Below are 18,837 nucleotides of genomic sequence, written 5' to 3'. Positions count from 1 at the left end.
GATTGCCTTACACTTAACATAATATTGAAAAGCAACAAAACGGGTTGGATAAATCCCACAATTTACATCTTCAATTCTTCTCAATGTTTAAACAAACAAAGGACGGCAAACGTGATCGAAATCAGCCAACAATCGCCTCTGGAAAGAGCCAGGTAGTTTTTGGGGTAAAGGGTGTGAGGTTGAGTTTTGTTAGTAGCCAAGTAAATATTGTTAATATTAATGCGCCCGTCACAAACTCCTGGATCCTGATATACAACCGGGTTTGAAACAAGCTCAGGCTCCTTTGTTTTGCTCAATTCTTCCACAATATAATATCTGAAAAGGATCTTTTGGACTAGTGACACCAACCGCCAGTTTAAAACCACATTTTGGCCAGTTTTGCATGTTCAATGCAAACTGGATTGAGAAGCGCTAATTAATCAACACTCTCCAACACGTGCTGCTGCCAACGGAGTCCAAGTTACCAGTGCACCTGTAGCGAGGATAAAAGCAGGAAACTCAAGAGTTGAACTGCCATTGGTCCTCAATAGGAGAAATTCAATTAAAATGGAATATCCAGGGTTAATGGGGAAATCTCAAGATGGGCCAATAGGCCCAGGAAGCTGGGGGGGGGGGGGTGAATCCTCGGGCAGTAAACCAGGAAGTTGGGGGGGGGGGGGGGGGTGAATCCTCGGCAGTAAACCAGGAAGCTGGGGGGGGGGGGGGGGGGGGGGGGGGGGGGGGGGGGGGGGGGGGGGGGGGGGGGGGGGGGGGGGGGGGGGGGGGGGTGGGGGGGTGTAATCCTCAGGCATAAACCATGAAGCTGGGGGGGGGGAAGGGGTGAATCCTCGAGCAGTAAGCCAGTGTAAACAGCATCCAATCCATTTTCCAGTCCCCAACAATACATGCTCTGATTATGCACCGATATTGTATTGAAATGGGGAGGGAATTCTCCCCCTTTCAAATACATAAATCACAAATTATATTTTATACGAAATACAAATTACTGTATTAAAAAGCATCTGAAAATTTCCTAACCTTTAAAGGTTTGCTTGCAATGTGTGACATTATTGTAACAAAATTTTTTTTTAAATCTGTGGGAGGCCATTTTCAGAAAAGAAAAAAAATTACCTGATATTTTCTCCCCAAGTGTGGCACCGGGGGAAGGAGACCCCTGTACTCCCCAACCCCAGTGTTACGATCCCCCCCCCCCCCCCCCCCCCCCCCCCCACTCCCAAACAGTGTCTATGACACTGCACAGAAATCCCAATATTTTAATTTTGTAAAAGTGTGAGGAAACAATATCTCGCTCCTGGAGTCATTTCACGAAAAATATGGTAGATTAAAACAAACTTTATTACCAACACAGTATTAAAATATCTTTAATCACACAAGAGAATTTGCTTACAATGACTCCTTAATCAATGCTAATCAATGAACTAGCACGGAAACCCTTAACTGCTATCTTTATTCCCACTCAAACAAGAAAAGTATCTCAGCTCTCGATCCACTTTAAATACCATTAGCACTCAGGAATACAGAGATATTCTTCATGAAAGAGAGATCCTTTGACATTGCTTTAAAGAAAAGGCCTGAATCCTGTCAGAACCAAGCAGAAACTCTGGTTATATTTCACCTGAAGATGCTTCTTCAGGTAAACCAGGGGCTGGTTTAGCACTCTGGGCTAAATCGCTGGCTTTTAAAGCAGACCAAGCAGGCCAGCAGCACGGTTCGATTCCCGTACCAGCCTCCCCGAACAGGCGCCGGAATGTGGCCACTAGGGGCTTTTCACAGTAACTTCACTGAAGCCTACTCGTGACAATAAGCGATTTTCATTTTTTTTTTTTCATTTCTCAACTTGTTTAAGCTCCACTTCTAATCAGACAAATCTGAACTGCTTGGAAAGAAATTGCTAATGCGTCGACACACATCTTTAACTGAACTAAGATGGTTCACATCTTCAGTTAACATTCAACTAAACTGCCTGCCTACAAAATAATAATAATTATCTTTATTAGTGTCACAGCAGGCTCACACCAGGCACAGTAGTGATCTGACCTGGAGGGTCCATGGGTCCAGAAGCACTGTGCTGTCCACCTTGTCGTGGTGGAGAAGCTTGCAAATTCCAATGGACCCGAGATGATGCCATCCAGAGCAGGCGGAGGAGGGTGGCAGCTGCAATGGCTGCAAAGGCAGAAGGTGGCTGCAACGGGGACATGGCCCCGGTCGTTATGGTTTACCAGGTCACTGGATCCAGCCGCCAACCACCAGGACCGTGTGGAATTCGGCTGCTCACTCCCGGAGGCCCCAGGCTCAATAATGTCACGCGCAGGCAAAAGTCCTGTGGGGCTGGAGGATTGGAGACAGTGGCAGGGCTGTAATACCTGGAGGCCCCCAGCCAAAATTCCGCACACAGGTGGTGGTTGTCAGGCCAGTGTTGGGGCAGGGCAGTCTTTTGACATCTGTGACTGAGAAATCCTCTTCAGGGTACCACTCTGCTCACCCCAAACGGGAAGGGGCGAGAAAAGGAGCCACAAAAATAGGTTGTCCCATTTCTCCTGGCTGGGAAACCCCACCCAGCGGGATCACTATCCCTGCAATCAAAGCAAGAAGCTAAACTAAGGAACCGGGATTGTGGGAACATTCATTGACAATCCAAAGCATGAACTCCATCGAGGTATAAACATTGACATTTCTGCTCTTAGCGAAACCCGGCTCACTGGGAAGGTGCAGCTGGGGGAGGCCAGTGGAGGAATTCTTTATTCATTTTTACAGGTTGTGGGCTTCGCTAGTTGGCCAGCATGTGTTGCCCATTCCTAATGTCCTTGAGAAAAAGTGGTGATGAGCTACTTTGTTGAACCGCTGCAGTCCACATACCAAGGAGCCTTTGTAAGTTACTGCAGTGCATCTTGTAGATGGTAAACATGGCTGCCACTGTGCGTCAGTGGTGGAGGGACTGAATGTTTGTGGCAGGAGGAGCAATCAAGCGAGCTGCTTTGTCCTGGATGGTTTCGAGCGTTGTTGGAGCTGCGCTCATCCAGGCAAGTGTGGAGTATTCCATTACACTCCCGACGTGCGTGTCTTGTAGATGGTGCACCTTTTTCTGCAAAGGGAATTCAGACCATCACTCCTATATTCATGGAGTTGGGTTCGCCATGAGGAACACTGCCATGCTCTCTGAACTTCCCTTGGGTGTCAGTGAGAGGTTGATCACCCTACGCCTGTAACTCAACCAGTAGCCAATGCGCCACTGTCCTCAGTGCAAACACTCCAACTTTAAATTCTGACCAGAAGTAACTACTCCAATCTCGACAGTGTCATTGCTTCCATCCCCTGGCACGTTAATGCCCGGAACAGACACAACCGCAAAATCTGTCAACAAGAATTATGTGGGGAGGGCAAAAACCAACAGCATCTTACTCGTGATACTTTTCTGGAAAAGTCAATTACCAGAGCACACATTTAAGGTACGAGGGGCAAGGTTTATAGAAGATGTGCGAGCAAGTTTTTTTTTTTACATAGAGAGTGACGAGTGCCTGGAACTCACTGCCGGGGGTGGTGGAAGTAGATACGATAACGATATTTAAGAGGCAAATTGACAAATAGACAAATAGGATGGGAATAGAGGGATACGGACCCCAGAACTGCAGACGGTTTCAATTTAGACAGGCATCATGATCGGTGCAGATGTGGATGGCCGAAGGGTCTGTTCCTGTGTTGTACTGTTCTTGTACTTGACCAAGAGTGCCCAATACAGCCTGTTGTGACAAACACAGGCTTCCACCAGAAGAACCAGCTCAAGTCCACGTGGGGGGACCCAAGGTTGGGACATTGGCACCTCCTGGACTATGTCATTGTCCGATGCAGAGACTCGAGGAACACACTTGTCATAAGGGCCATGAAGGGTTTTGAATATTGCTGGATGGACCATCAACTTGTGCACGCGATGATGAATACCTGCCTGGTGCCAAGACACCAGTGTGGGCCTGAAACGGTGCCCAGAGAAAGCTGAACATTGTGGCATCGAAGGACCTGGGACAGCAGGGAGAATCCCTGGCCACGTTATACAGTGCCCTGAGCAAGTGCCCAGCACTGATGTCACCTCTAACCACGTGCACTGGGAGCAACTCAAGTCCGCTGCTCTGGACACCTGTGCACAGACTCTCGTGTTTGTAGAGCAATGGGACCTAGACGGGTTTGACACCATGATCCAGAATCTCCTCGACCAGAAGCAAACAGCCTTCATTGCCTAACTAAGTCATCCACGTACCCAGAAAAGACAACGGTGTATCGCCAACTGCAGGCTGAGGTCCAGTGTCGCATTCGTGACATGAAGAATAACTGGTGTGTGGAGAAGATGCACGAGATTCAGGCCCGCTCCCACCAGCATGAAATGCACAAATTCATGAGATGCTAATGAGTGCTAATCACGTAAGCAGCCAAAGTTCGACCCACCATTGGGAGAATTGCAACGTGACTACACCAGCGAGTGTCTGAGCTTTTGGCCCCCGCTAGATTCTCCACTCCTGCTGCCATCAAACCCGCCATGGGTGGAATGGGAGAATTCCACCCCAAACCTCCCACTTGGCGGTGAGCATACTTTCCAAATTGAGTTGTGCTGTCAAGATGGGGATAGGGGGGCCAGATAATAACCTGACCTTAAAAATTACGCACTTTTACGCCACACACCTCTGCTGACTCAGCAGGCAACATGATAATTTAGTAAGATCAATAAACACCATTATTAAATTAATCTCTTTCTCTACAATATTAGCATCATTTCAGCAAAGAAAAAAAATTCCTGAATTCCTGCTGGCAGGATTTGCGGTTTCCTAGCTGAAAACCTCTATTTTGTAAGTGACCAACATCGCAAACATAAACGATTTGAGAATACGGCAGATATATCAATCCAAGGAGCAACAGAACAGAAAAAGAAAATATCCATGGTATGGAATTGGAGGGGAATTAAAAAAAAGAGAAGTCTTCGAACAACAGGGTGGGGAGCGAGGGGTCAAAGGAACAAATCAGAAACTTGTACAGTAGACTTTCAAACTCTCAAGCATATGCGAGTTCTTGTCAAGGTGGCCCCATTATCCTCGACGGAGAGATTTCCCAAGACCCTCTGTCAAACAAAAATGTTTCCACACATCGAAAGCTCTGGCAACAGGGCAGTTGGAAGAGCAAATCATCGTTTTAGACGGGATGGAGAACAAACAGACAGTTATTATGCTCGTGCTTTTTGTTATACATTTCAGGGTTTCACGTCCAGCTTCTACAGTCAGCGAAAGGCTTTGAAAAAGAAACTCTCCAAATTCAAAACCGCAAATCCCAGTAGCTAGCTCAGATAATATATCTTGTTCAGGTCAAGTGTTAGCTTGAATTCATCAAATATATAACATCACCGTGTAGAACTAATTTACGGTCCTTCAATGATACAAGACAAGGCAAAACTCAAAAAAACAGTACAAAATGGTAAGAGTTTGAGCTGGATTCAAACACGCAATATTGATATCCTATAAGGTCATAGGTTCAAACTCACATCTACTGAATCTATAGGACTGCAAAATGTGAGTCCACAAATGAATTATGTTGTTATGTATCTGCCTAGTAACAGCAGTAAACAAATTCAACAAGACATGATAGGATGTCAGCAGCCTAGCAACAGGTATATATATATATATATATATATTATATATATATATTTATTTGCCTAGCGACAGCAGTAGCCAATATTCAGAGGGCATGGTGAGATGCATCTTTCTCAGTGATGAGATTAGCAGGCATCTAGGCAGAATCAGGTGTAAATCGCCCTATTCGTAGAAACCTCTTACCCATACAACTATGATGTGGAGATGCCGGCGTTGGACTGGGGTGAGCACAGTAAGAAGTCTTACAACACCAGGTTAAAGTCCAACAGGTTTGTTTCAAACACGAGCTTTCGGAGCGCGGCTCCTTCCTCAGGTGAATCACCTGAGGAAGGAGCCGCGCTCCGAAAGCTCGTGTTTGAAACAAACCTGTTGGACTTTAACCTGGTGTTGTAAGACTTCTTACCATACAACTAAGACAGTTTACACATGCTAATTTCTAGAGTCAAGGAATTTGAGAGAGGCAGGTGGCCAAATGCACAGAATGAAGAATCAAAGGAGGAAAAATGGTATAATTGCCAGCACCCTCAGATGCAGAGAGACCAGTTTACATCCAACAGCCCGAGATGCCAGTCCAAAACCCACAGCCAGAAGGCGAGACCTGCATCTGAATCGTAAAGCAAGGCCATGCAGAAACCTTCATAGAGGCATTTTAACTATTTTTGCTGGACCAGGAAAAGACATGATTACTGTATCAGCCATGTATTGTGTACTAACTATAATCTGGATTTAACTTACACATTTATTTCATTTTGATGTTATTTGGGGAAAGGGAAGTCTTAAGGAGTTCATGGATTATATATATATTTTGGAACAAGGGGTATATTTTACATATCCTGTGTTTAGTGATTCATATACTTAATTGTCTAGTATTTAGTCCTTTTCATGGGTGCTTGTATTTTCTTTAAATGAATCAATAGTCTTTAATAATTGTTACATGGCGATTAAGCTGGTCATTATCACCGGGGTTTCACCAGTCTCCTCACACCAAAAATACTATACACCCCATAAACTGGTGCTTCAAGTTGGGATACCTTCCCAGATATCAGTGTGGTTCGTGACAATATACAGTAAAAGACCTGACAAGGTTTCCCATGTAGGCTGACAACACTCATCTCTACCTCACCACCCTCAGTTTCTCCACTGTTGCTCCACTATCAGACTGCTTATCCGATATCCAACCGTGGATGAACAGAAAGGAGGGAAGGAGAAGCCATTGTTTTCAGACCCCACTCCAAACTCCATCCCTCAGATATCGACTCCATCACTCTCCCTGCCAACAGTGTAAGATTCAGGCAGCCTATTGTCACAATTGATTTTTGGTTATAAATTTAGAGTACCCAATTCTTTTTTCCCCAATTAAGGGGCAATTTAGCGTGGCCAATTCACCTACCCAACACATCTTTGGGTTGTGGGGGTGAGACCCACGCAGACACAGGGAGAACGTGCAAACTTCACACGGACAGTGAACTGGGGCCGGGATCGAACCCGGGTCCTCGATGCTGTGAGGCAGCAGTGCTAACCACTGTGCCACCATGACGCGCTAGATTTGAAGTTGAGATGAGCTTCCAACCACATATTTGCACCATCACCAAGCCTGCCCATTTCCACCTCTGTAATATCCCTTTGCCCCGTCTCAGCTCCTTTGTTACAGAAACTCTTGTTCATCTCCTCACTACCTCTAGACCCAACTATTACAATGCACACCCGGCTGGTCTTCCACATTCTACCCTCTATAAACTGGAGGTCAGCCCAAACTCTGCTACCTGAGCTTAACTTGCAGCAAGTCCGATTGCCCTTTCACCCCTGTGCTTGCTGACGTACACTGGCTCCTGATGAAGCAATAACTTCATTTTAAAATTCTCATCCTTGTTTTCGATGGTGTCCATGGCCTTGACCCTCCTTCTCAGGAATTTCCCCTAACCCCATAAACCTGAGATATCTGCGCTCCTCCAATTCTGGCCTCTCTGCATCCCCAATTCTAACTGCTCCAACGTTGGCAGCCGTACCTTCATTTGCCCCAAGCTCTAGAATTCCCTCCCCACCCCTCACTGCCTCTCTGCTTTCCTTCTTTACAACGCTCCTTAAATCCTTCCTTTATGACCATCCTTTGGTTATCCGAGCGATGAGGCTCGGTGCCAAACTTTGTTTTAGAATGTTCCTGTGACGGGCTTTAGGGTGATTTCATTCTGATTCAGCACTACATGAATGCAAATTGTTGTAACTGCGTATAGATAATCAGGCCTTTTCATACAGTCCCTTCAGTGCAGGTGGCCAATCAGCCCATCGAGTCTGACCGACCCGCTGATAGAATACGTGACCTAAGCCCAATTCCCCGCCCTTTCCCATAACCCACTTCTCCTTTTGGACACTAAGGGCAATTTAGCATGGCCAATCCACCTAACCCGCACATCTTTGGACTGTGGGGGGAAACCGGAGCACCCGGAGGAAACCCACGCACACACGGGGAGAACGTGCAAACTCCACACACAAAGTCACCCAAGGTCGGAATTGAACCCGGGTCCCTTGCTCTGTGAAGCAGCAGTGCTAACCACTGTGCTAACGGCAACTAATAATTAAATTTTCAGTTGTGCGAGTGTTATCTACAGTTTAGAAATCGACAGGGCAGATGGTGCCCGTCCCTTTGGGACCGATCATTATCATACACTGTATAATTTTGTGTTATCGCAGAATTACTGTTTAATTCTCGAGGAAACAGGTAATAAGGGAAAACAAGGCAAGCAGGAGATGAGTGGATGGGAGTGGGATGCCAGGGTGAGAGCGAGGAGGAAAGCAAAGTAACAGAAATGCAGAAACAGTATGAAAAATACTATCCACTTATGGCACACATTGCAATCATGTTTCACTACAAATTAGATGGTATACATCGTCAGTTCACGGAGGCCTAGCAACATACATTATGTTGGATTGTCTAGTTTTTAAAACTCCATTTAGTTTAAGCGGCACTACACCGATTTTTAGAATTCCCAAGATTTTTTTTTTAAACTTAAATATAATCAGGACCGTGACAATATGATTATGCAAAAGAATATGGTAAATATTAGTGCGAGATATTTAGATTTGAGACGATACATCAGTTGATACATCTTAACTTGCATAACTCAAAGGAGAATAATGCATTGGAAACAGCTGGATTTTGAAACATCTGCACATATCTTTAGATATTGTGTAATGCTTGGCATTCAACTTGGAACCACAACACAAACATAAACACGTTTTATCACTTCTGAGGCCATCACAGATCATCACTCAAAATGAAACTCAATTTCCCAACTGGCGGAAACTGGCTGAATCAACTTTAGATCATTGTAGATCACTGATCTAAACTCTGAAGTATTATTACTTCCATTTGTGGGCACAATCTTGCCCTTGGGTCATTTTTCAGCTGCGCATTCATGTTTCATAAAGTTTTTTTTAAAAAAGAGTTAAATAAATGTAACTGATCTCGGCCCAGAGAAACTTAATCCATCAACCACCAGGAGAAAAGGCCACTGCCCCTTAGAAAAAGTGGAAGAAAGGTCTCTGCCCTTCATTCCTTTGCCCTCATTTCCACTGTTCTGTTTTCCTTTTTCCTTGGTACCTTGGTCACCATCTTTACATTTTCTCACATGCTGTTCATAACTTGATTTTCCACTCTATCACTTCAACTTCTCTCTTGCTATTTCCTCGTCCACCAGCATCTCACTTTCAAAGAATCATATGGCATGAAGGAACGTACTCGATTCCTGTACCTGGGCCAGCACTTAACGAGCTGGCCGGTGAGTCTCGCTCTCCTGCCCATCCCCTTGAGCCCTGCAATTTTTTAAATTTCCAATTAGATATCCGACTCCCTGTTGAAAGGTGTTGCTGAATCTGCTTCTGCCGCTGGCTTATGGCCAGGAATGCACTGCCTAACTCATTTCACAGATACTTTTCCCCCTCATGTGCCCTCTGTTTACTAATCCCTCTGCCACAGGGGCTGGTTTAGCACACTGGGCTAAATTGCTGGCTTTGAAAGCAGACCAAGCAGGCCAGCAGCGCGGTTCAATTCCCGTACCAGCCTCCCCGAACAGGCGTCGGAATGTGGCGACTAGGGGCTTTTCACAGTAACTTCACTTGAAGCCTACTTATGACAATAAGCGATTTTTATTTCATTTCACTGCGAACACGTTTGTCGCACTTACAAAAACCCTTCACAATATTTTTTTTTAATTTTTAAAAAAATTTAGACTAGCCAATTATTTTTCTTTTCCAATTAAGGGGCAATTTAGTGTGACCAATCCACCTAACTAGCGCATCTTTGGGTTGTGGGGATGAAACCCACGCAAACACAGGGAGAATGTGCAAACTCCACGCAGACAGTGACCCGGGGCAGGGATTCGAACCTGGGTCCTCAGCGCAGCAGTCCCAGTGATAACCACTGTGGCACATGCCACCCTGGCCCTTCACAATCTTGAACACATCCATCAAATCTCCCCTTAAACTTCTCTGCTCCAAGGGGATCACCACCAGTTTCTCGGATCAGTCCAATGAACAGCAGTCTTGCCCCTCTGCACCTTCTCTTGGTCTCCACCCTCCTTCCCAAGACCAGAATCGGACACAACAATAAAAGCAAATTACTGTGGATGATGGAAATCTAAAATAAAAACAGCGTCTGCGGAGAGAGGAACAGAGTTAATGTAGGTTAATGTAAGTAAGTTAACTCTGTTTCTCTCTCCCCAGATGCTGGCAGACTAGTTGAGTTTTTCCAGCATTTTCTGTTTTATAATTAGTGGCCACAATACGCTGACTGGGGTTTAACCAGTTTTTTGTGACGTTTCAACATGATTTCCTTGCTTTTGCACTCCACACCGCTGTTCAAAAGTCACTGAATTGGTTTGGCTTTTAAACAGCCTTCTCAATTCCTCCTGGCATCTTCAAAGACTTGTATATACACATTCCCATCTCCCTTGGTTCCTGCTCCCTCGATGCTGCCTCAATCTCCTGCCAAAATCACTCTCTCTGCTTTAAATTTCACCTAAAAACCCAAGGACGGAACATGAATTGGAGTAGGCCGCACAGCCTGAGACCGTACTGCCCTCCCAACCTGCACCAATGTTCAATAAGATCATGGCCAGCTTACAAATACACACACACATACAACTCGCTAACCCTCACATCCACCGCCCCCCCCCCCCCCCCCCCCACACACACACACACACACACACACACACAGTGTAGCCACCTGAGTTGGCCACTTCCCCACACAAAATGGAGAAACACAAGGACAGCAGGGAAATTGGACAATCCTAGAGAAACAAGCAGTTTGCAGACTTTACCTGTATATTCTACCTGCAAAGAAAGCAGACAGCACTGAAACCAGCAGTTATACATATTGACTGGAAAAGATATAGTTCGAGTACATTAGATGGGTCGTTCTTTGTACAATGTGTGCAGGAGGGTTTCCTGACACAATATGTTGACAGGCCAACAAGAGGCGAGGCCACATTGGATTTGGTTTTGGGTAATGAACCAGGCCAGGTGTTAGATCTGGAGGTAGGTGAGCACTTTGGAAACAGTGACCACAATTCGGTGACCTTTACGTTAGTGATGGAAAGGGATAAGTATACCCCGCAGGGCAAGAGTTATAGCTGGGGGAAGGGCAATTATGATGCCATTAGACATGACTTAGGATGTGTTGGTTGGAGAAGTCGGCTGCAAGGGTTGGGCACACTGGATATGTGGAGCTTGTTCAAGGAACAGCTATTGCATGTTCTTGATAAGTACGTACCAGTCAGGCAGGGAGGAAGGGGTCGAGCGAGGGAACCGTGGTTTACCAAAGAAGTGGAATCTCTTGTTAAGAGGAAGAAGGAGGCCTATGTGAAGATGAGGCATGAAGTTTCAGTTGGGGCGCTTGATAGTTACAAGGAAGCGAGGAAGGATCTAAAGAGAGAGCTGAGACGAGCAAGGAGGGGACATGAGAAGTCTTTGGCAGGTAGGATCAAGGAAAACCCAAAAGCTTTCTATAGGTATGTCAGGAATAAAAGAATGACTAGGGTAAGAGTAGGGCCAGTCAAGGACAGTGGTGGGAAGTTGTGTGTGGAGGCTGAGGAGATAAGCGAGATACTAAATGAATACTTTTCATCAGTATTCACTCAAGAAAAAGATAATATTGTGGAGGAGAATGCTGAGACTCAGGCTATTAGAATAGATGGCATTGAGGTGCGTAGGGAAGAAGTGTTGGCAATTCTGGACAAGGTGAAAATAGATAAGTCCCCGGGGCCGGATGGGATTTATCCTAGGATTCTCTGGGAAGCCAGGGAAGAGATTGCTGAGCCTTTGGCTTTGATTTTTAGGTCATCATTGGCTACAGGAATAGTGCCAGAGGACTGGAGGATAGCAAATGTGGTCCCTTTGTTCAAGAAGGGGAGTAGAGATAACCCCGGTAACTATAGGCCGGTGAGCCTAACGTCTGTGGTGGGTAAGGTCTTGGAGAGGATTATAAAAGATACGATTTATAATCATCTAGATAGGAATAATATGATTAGGGATAGTCAGCATGGTTTTGTGAAGGGTAGGTCATGCCTCACAAACCTTATCGAGTTCTTTGAGAAGGTGACTGAACAGGTAGACGAGGGTAGAGCAGTTGATGTGGTGTATATGGATTTCAGTAAAGCGTTTGATAAGGTTCCCCACGGTCGGCTATTGCAGAAATACGGAGGCTGGGGATTGAGGGTGATTTAGAGATGTGGATCAGAAATTGGCTAGTTGAAAGAAGACAGAGAGTGGTAGTTGATGGGAAATGTTCAGAATGGAGTTCAGTTACGAGTGGCGTACCACAAGGATCTGTTCTGGGGCCGTTGCTGTTTGTCATTTTATAAATGACCTAGAGGAGGGCGCAGAAGGATGGGTGAGTAAATTTGCAGACGACACTAAAGTCGGTGGAGTTGTAGACAGTGCGGAAGGATGTTGCAGGTTACAGAGGGACATAGATAAGCTGCAGAGCTGGGCTGAGAGGTGGCAAATGGAGTTTAATGTGGAGAAGTGTGAGGTGATTCACTTTGGAAAGAATAACAGGAATGAGGAATATTTGGCTAATGGTAAAATTCTTGGTAGTGTGGATGAGCAGAGGGATCTCGGTGTCCATGTACATAGATCCCTGAAAGTTGCCACCCAGGTTGATAGGGTTGTGAAGAAGGCCTATGGTGTGTTGGCCTTATTGGTAGAGGGATTGAGTTCCGGAGCCATGAGGTCATGTTGCAGTTGTACAAAACTCTAGTACGGCCGCATTTGGAGTATTGCGTACAGTTCTGGTCGCCTCATTATAGGAAGGACGTGGAAGCTTTGGAAAGGGTGCAGAGGAGATTTACCAGGATGTTGCCTGGTATGGAGGGAAAATCTTATGAGGAAAGGCTGATGGACTTGAGGTTGTTTTCGTTAGAGAGAAGAAGGTTAAGAGGTGACTTAATAGAGGCATACAAAATGATCAGAGGGTTAGATAGGGTGGACAGCGAGAGCCTTCTCCCGCGGATGGAGGTGGCTAGCACGAGGGGACATAGCCTTAAATTGAGGGGTAATAGATATAGGACAGAGGTCAGAGGTGGGTTTTTTACGCAAAGAGTGGTGAGGCCGTGGAATGCCCTACCTGCAACAGTAGTGAACTCGCCAACATTGAGGGCATTTAAAAATTTATTGGATAAGCATATGGATGATAAGGGCATAGTGTAGGTTAGATGGCCTTTAGTTTTTTTGTTCCATGTCGGTGCAACATCGAGGGCCGAAGGGCCTGTGCTGCGCTGTATCGTTCTATGTTCTATGAGCGATCCCCGGGAACAATAGCTACAGCAATTAGCTACATTTGAGACATTCTATCGCAAGTCAGACTCCTCGGCGCCAACGGGGGTACGAAACAAAGGAGACAAACAAGCCAGAAAGAACCGCCCAGCGATCGAGAAACAGCCCCAGTATTGGGGAATTCAAACCAATCGATTGGTATTGGATCCAATCGATTAGAAGTAAGCTCGGGGTCCGCCCAAAAGGGCACGAAGCCCCTGGGACCTATAAAAGACAGGTCCCAAGTTCAATTCACTCTGTTAGCCGACCCTCCCAGCTGAACACCTTAGCAGCTCTCGAAGAACTTGACCGTAAGAAGGAGGGGCCTGGCCAACAGCTGCACCATCAAGTAAGTGTCCAGTCAAAGCACGCTACGAGATAGATGCTCCTGACTCCTTAGTCCATACCAGTTGGAAGCCTGCAGACTCAGGATCGAGCAAGAGGCCATTGTTCCCTGACCCAGCGGGTTCCCTTATCCAGATAAGTATTGGCCTGTTAGTGGTAGGAATAGCCTAGTCTTTTAGTATTGTATGCATGAGTAGCGATTAACTGTGTATTAATAAACGTGTCTTGATTTGAACCTTACTAATTGGTGTATTGAGTCATTGATCTGAACTTGAACCTCGTGGTGGTATCATAAAGATACCTGGCGACTCTAGAGCTAAGTAATAAAACAGAGCCAACTGAGTGTAAAGCACACTCACAAACACATACCCACCCCTCACACACACATACCAACCCCTCACACACACACATACCCACACCCCTCACAGACACCTACATGCCCCTCACTCTCTCACCCCTCATTCAAATACACACACCCCTCCCTCACACGGGCGAGCTGAACTTTCGAAAGGGAGCAGTGAACAGGTAGGCGGCCTTCAGAAGGGGCAGCAAATTGACAATCTAGCTCATGCCAAACGTTGGTCAGGACAGACCCTAAAGGTCAGTACACAAAGCCCTTGTTTGCATAGAAGGTCAGGGAATCGGAGTTCAACACTGATCTAGATTATGGATTACTGCATTTCAAATGGTTTTACGCCCCAGTTAAATTAGTTGGACTAGTCATGATAAAGAACCATCTATACCTGGGAGCTGACCCACAAAGGTTAAAATAAGAGCAGATGCTGGAAATCGGAAATGAAAATAGAAAGTGCTGGAAATGCTCAACAGGTCTGATAGCATCTGTGGAGAGAGAGAGTGTTAACTTTTTGAGTCAAAGAAAAGTGATGATCTTCAACTTGAAACGTTAACATTAATGAATAGGATCCTTCTTTGATTCAAAACTTTAACTCAGTTCCTCTCTCCACAGACGCTGCCAGACCTGAACACATCCAGTACTTACTACCACAGGAAGACTGTTCGCTGGTGTGAAGCGTGTCAAGACATATTCAGGAGGAGTTGAGCGAGTGTGATGTGGGTCAGTGAATATTTCTGGCACACAACAGGAGATAGCTTTATCATACTTGCATTACATATGAATAATTCATGCTTAATGTTCGAACTTGTTGCAAAAGAAGTAGAAAGGTAATTCACACAATATAATTTGGAAAACAAATTTTCCGATTATTGTACCGCTTTTCAGATCTAATTTTTAACTATTTCTGGTTTGTGTCAATGCTCCTGATCAATTTAAAATACATCGGTGTTTTGGCACAAGAACACGCAGTCACACATGTATCCTAAAACCTAGAATCTTACAAAGAATACAGAATACTAAATCTAAGTCAGCTCACAGAAGTTGTCGGTGAAAAATATTCTGTCCTGATATTTACAATAAAATCACAGGAAACGAGCTCGGAGCTAATTGCAGATGCTCATTTGGTATTTCCTACTTTGTCCGATTCCCATTCCTCCCACCTACCTCTTTGATTCGCTTAACAAGGGCATTTTGATCAAAAGCCACCGCCTCTGCACATTGATGCAGGTGATCCTGATAGCGCAAACAGAGTTTCAGAACTTGCTGCGAGTCTAGTTTCTCCAGTTTGCTGCTGCTGATTGTAGTCTGACTGCTTAACATGCCTGCGAAACACACAAAAAAAAATAAAAACTAGTTTATATGCAGAATTTAAAAACACAGCAGCTGAATGCCCCAGTGGGGCCTGAATTTCAGGATAATTATTCAGTTCATTGAAGATATATTCATAAGGTCAATCATTAAAAGACAATTACATAGGAAAAAGAAAAACACAACATGAATTCAAGTTCGAAACACACAAAAAGTCTTACGGCATTGACTGGCACGACGCACATCAAACAGAATAAGAGATCCTCGGTTCCATTCCTGGTCTGTTTCATTGCTGATCTCAGTCCAGCCAACAGTTGCCAGCAGTGGCAATGATTCTACGTTTGAGAGGTTGAAAGGGCCAAATGCAGTACAATGGGTTACAATCTCCAATAAACTAACAGAAAAAGGTTTATCCTATTCAATAGTGTAGGAGAACCATCTATCGCTGTATTCCCGGGTAATTGCACACACATTCATTTTGCATTTGCAGTTTATACGTGCAACTGTTGAAATATCGGCAAAAAGCTTTTTGCTTCATCGCATTGCTTTGTGCTGGAGCTTTTTTTATTGCGAATTACTTTGTAAAGAGGAGATTGTTTTTTGATGCAACGGTAATATTGCAATTATTGAAAAAAACAATCAAGTCTTATTAGAACCAACAGCTGATCTTTCACTGCTAAATCGTTGTGCTACTAACCCTCGACTTAGATTCTTTATTTAAATACGGTCATTGACTAATTTGCACTCCAAACGATCACAGTAGCGTACACAGTGCTAAATATATGCCTCATTGGAAACAAAATACATATATCTCAATAAAACAACAGTGGCAGTACAGAACTTGAATATTATTGAAGAGAGAGACGCATTGTCGAATCTTTTCATCTTACACTCACCAGGACAAACATTAATTGATCTGATAAGTGCAAGACAATAAAGTTCGGCACCACGTCTCTCTTTTCGGCAATATTCAAGATCCACAAATAAGTACATTGATATTGGTGCGAATATGGACTATAAAATGCAGAGCAATTTTATCTTTTCATTTCAATATATTGTAGAAGACACCGGAAAGTTTTAGAAAGATTTATTTCCAAACAATGCACAATGTCGGCTTTCTACATGGGGTAATTCCATAGGCATTATATCTGCAGAGGGGCTCTCAATGCTGCCTTTCACTATTTCCACATAAACCACTCTCAAACATCTGCAATGCCACAGCTGTTGATTAGTTACTTCACATTGCCCAGCAAATTACAAATAGGGATTCATCAGTGGTGTTATATATTTCCGAATTAGCGACTGTATATTATACATTCTTTCACAAGTTCTGGAATGCTGAAAGGGACCTTGAGTGACATTTCACAAGTGAGTAATCTTTCTGTTTTCAACTGGCATGAAATGCATTTGCTTCAGAGAGGCAGCAGGGTACAGCAATAGTAAAACATTTGTAAATTACTGGCAATTATAAAATCGCTTTGAAAGATTAGCTGAACCAGCACATTCCCACTTTTCAAAGATGGTGTTGACACAAAACACTAACTGAAAGGCTGTACACTTTGTAATTAAATCAGAGTTTCAGCATCATTTTCCAGTCAGCAAGCTGAGCCCAAATTCACAGAGGAGCATTCAAAACAAGAGATGAGAGAAGGAATTTGATTCTCGTCCCTACTGCCCCCCAAATTAAATTTTCAATCTCCATACCCAAACCGGAGTATTATAGAAACTCATGATTGGGGCACTTTTTGAACACAGTGCTCAAGCGAAAATAGAATATAGCAGGTGCATTGGAGATTATGGGCTGGATTTTTCTGGGAGTTTCAGGACCCCAGCATCGAGACCCTAGTCAGGGAGCCGAGAAGAGGTGGGCGATCTCAAACAACGACGCATCAGACTGCAGGAGGGAGATAAATCACTTGGTTGCATGGTGTACCGAAAACAACCTCTATCTAAATGTTGGAAAGCCATAATGTGGAGATGCCGGCGTTGGACTGGGGTGACCACAGTAAGAAGTCTTACAGCACCAGGTTAAAGTCCAACAGGTTTGTTTCAAACACTAGCTTTCGGAGCACTGCTCCTTCCTCAGGTGAATGAAGAGGTATGTTCCAGAAACATATATATATATATATATATATATATATATATAGACAAATTCAAAGATGCCAGACAATGCTTAGAATGCGAACATTTGCAGGTAATTGAATCTTTACAGATCCAGAGATAGGAGTAACCCCAGGTTAAAGAGGTGTGAATTGTCTCAATGCAGGACAGTTGGTAGGATTTCGCAAGCCCAGGCCAGATGGTGGGGGATGGATGTAATGCGACATGAATCCAAGATCCCTGTTGAGGCCAGTCTCATGCGTACGGAACTTGGCTATAAGTTTCTGCTCGGCGATTCTGCGTTGTCGCGCGTCCTGAAGGCCGCCTTGGAGAACACTTACCCGGAGATCAGAGGCTGAATGCCCTTGACTGCTGAAATGTTCCCCGACTGGAAGGGAACATTCCTGCCTGGTGATTGTCGCGCGATGTCCGTTCATTCGTTGTTGCAGCGTCTGCATGGTCTCGCCAATGTACCACGCTTCGGGACATCCTTTCCTGTAAGAGAACCCTTACAGATTCTGCTTCCACCCACAGTTCCTCCATCCCATCACTCCAGCACTTTTCCAGTATTGGCTGCCCAATAATAATATTGAAAGTTTGACAAGGCCAAGCCCCCTGCTTGTGTCTCTCTCTCCGGAGCACCGTCCTCCTGATCCTCGGGCCGTTACCCACCCAAATAAACCCAGTCACAAGCCGGTTAATCTCTCTGAAGAACACAGGGAGGCACTGAAGTAAAAATAAAAACCTCGGCAAGATATTCATCGTAACCGATTGCACTCGGCCCACAAGGGATAGTGAGAGACCGTCCCATCTCTGCACATCTGCCTTAACCTTCCCTATCAGACTCGTGTAGTTCAACTTCCGGAGTTTCCCCCAGTCCTTTGTTACCTGGACCCCCAAATACCAAAAATGGCTTCCTGCTAGCCGGAACGGCCACACAAGCCCCCGCTCTCCGCCCTGTGCCCCAACCACCAAGTATTTGCTCTTTGCAATATTTAGCTTAAAGCCATAGAAGGCCCCAAAGTGCTGCAAAATCCCCATAATGGTTCCCACTGAAACAAAACAGCAAATCGGTGGGGTATAGCGAGGCCCTTCCACCTCATCTCAAACTATTCCTTCCCAAACTTTCAAAGTTCTCAATGCCATGGCTAGTGGCTCTATTGGTAACGCAAACAATAAAGGGGACATCGGACACTGCTGCCTTGTGCCCTGGTAAAGACGAAAGGGCTCAGAATTCACTTTGTTAGTGCAAACACTGGCAAATGGGGCCACATACACAACAGCCACATCCAC

At 44.9% G+C, this 18,837-nt stretch overlaps 1 protein-coding gene across 3 annotated transcripts in view; it reads right to left on the bottom strand.

The window, feature by feature from the left end:
* Positions 1 to 18,837, bottom strand: part of borcs5 (BLOC-1 related complex subunit 5) — an 86,271-nt gene that overhangs the window by 13,463 nt on the left and 53,971 nt on the right. For all 3 annotated transcript variants that reach the window (XM_038780057.1, XM_038780059.1, XM_038780056.1), the window contains one exon: positions 15,301 to 15,458. In XM_038780057.1, coding sequence (XP_038635985.1) covers positions 15,301 to 15,458 — 158 coding nt within the window. The remainder of the gene's footprint in view (positions 1 to 15,300; positions 15,459 to 18,837) is intronic.

This window comes from Scyliorhinus canicula, chromosome 20 (assembly GCF_902713615.1).
Source record: "Scyliorhinus canicula chromosome 20, sScyCan1.1, whole genome shotgun sequence".
Classification (NCBI taxonomy): domain Eukaryota; kingdom Metazoa; phylum Chordata; class Chondrichthyes; order Carcharhiniformes; family Scyliorhinidae; genus Scyliorhinus; species Scyliorhinus canicula.
This window is presented reverse-complemented; position numbering and strand designations above follow the sequence as displayed.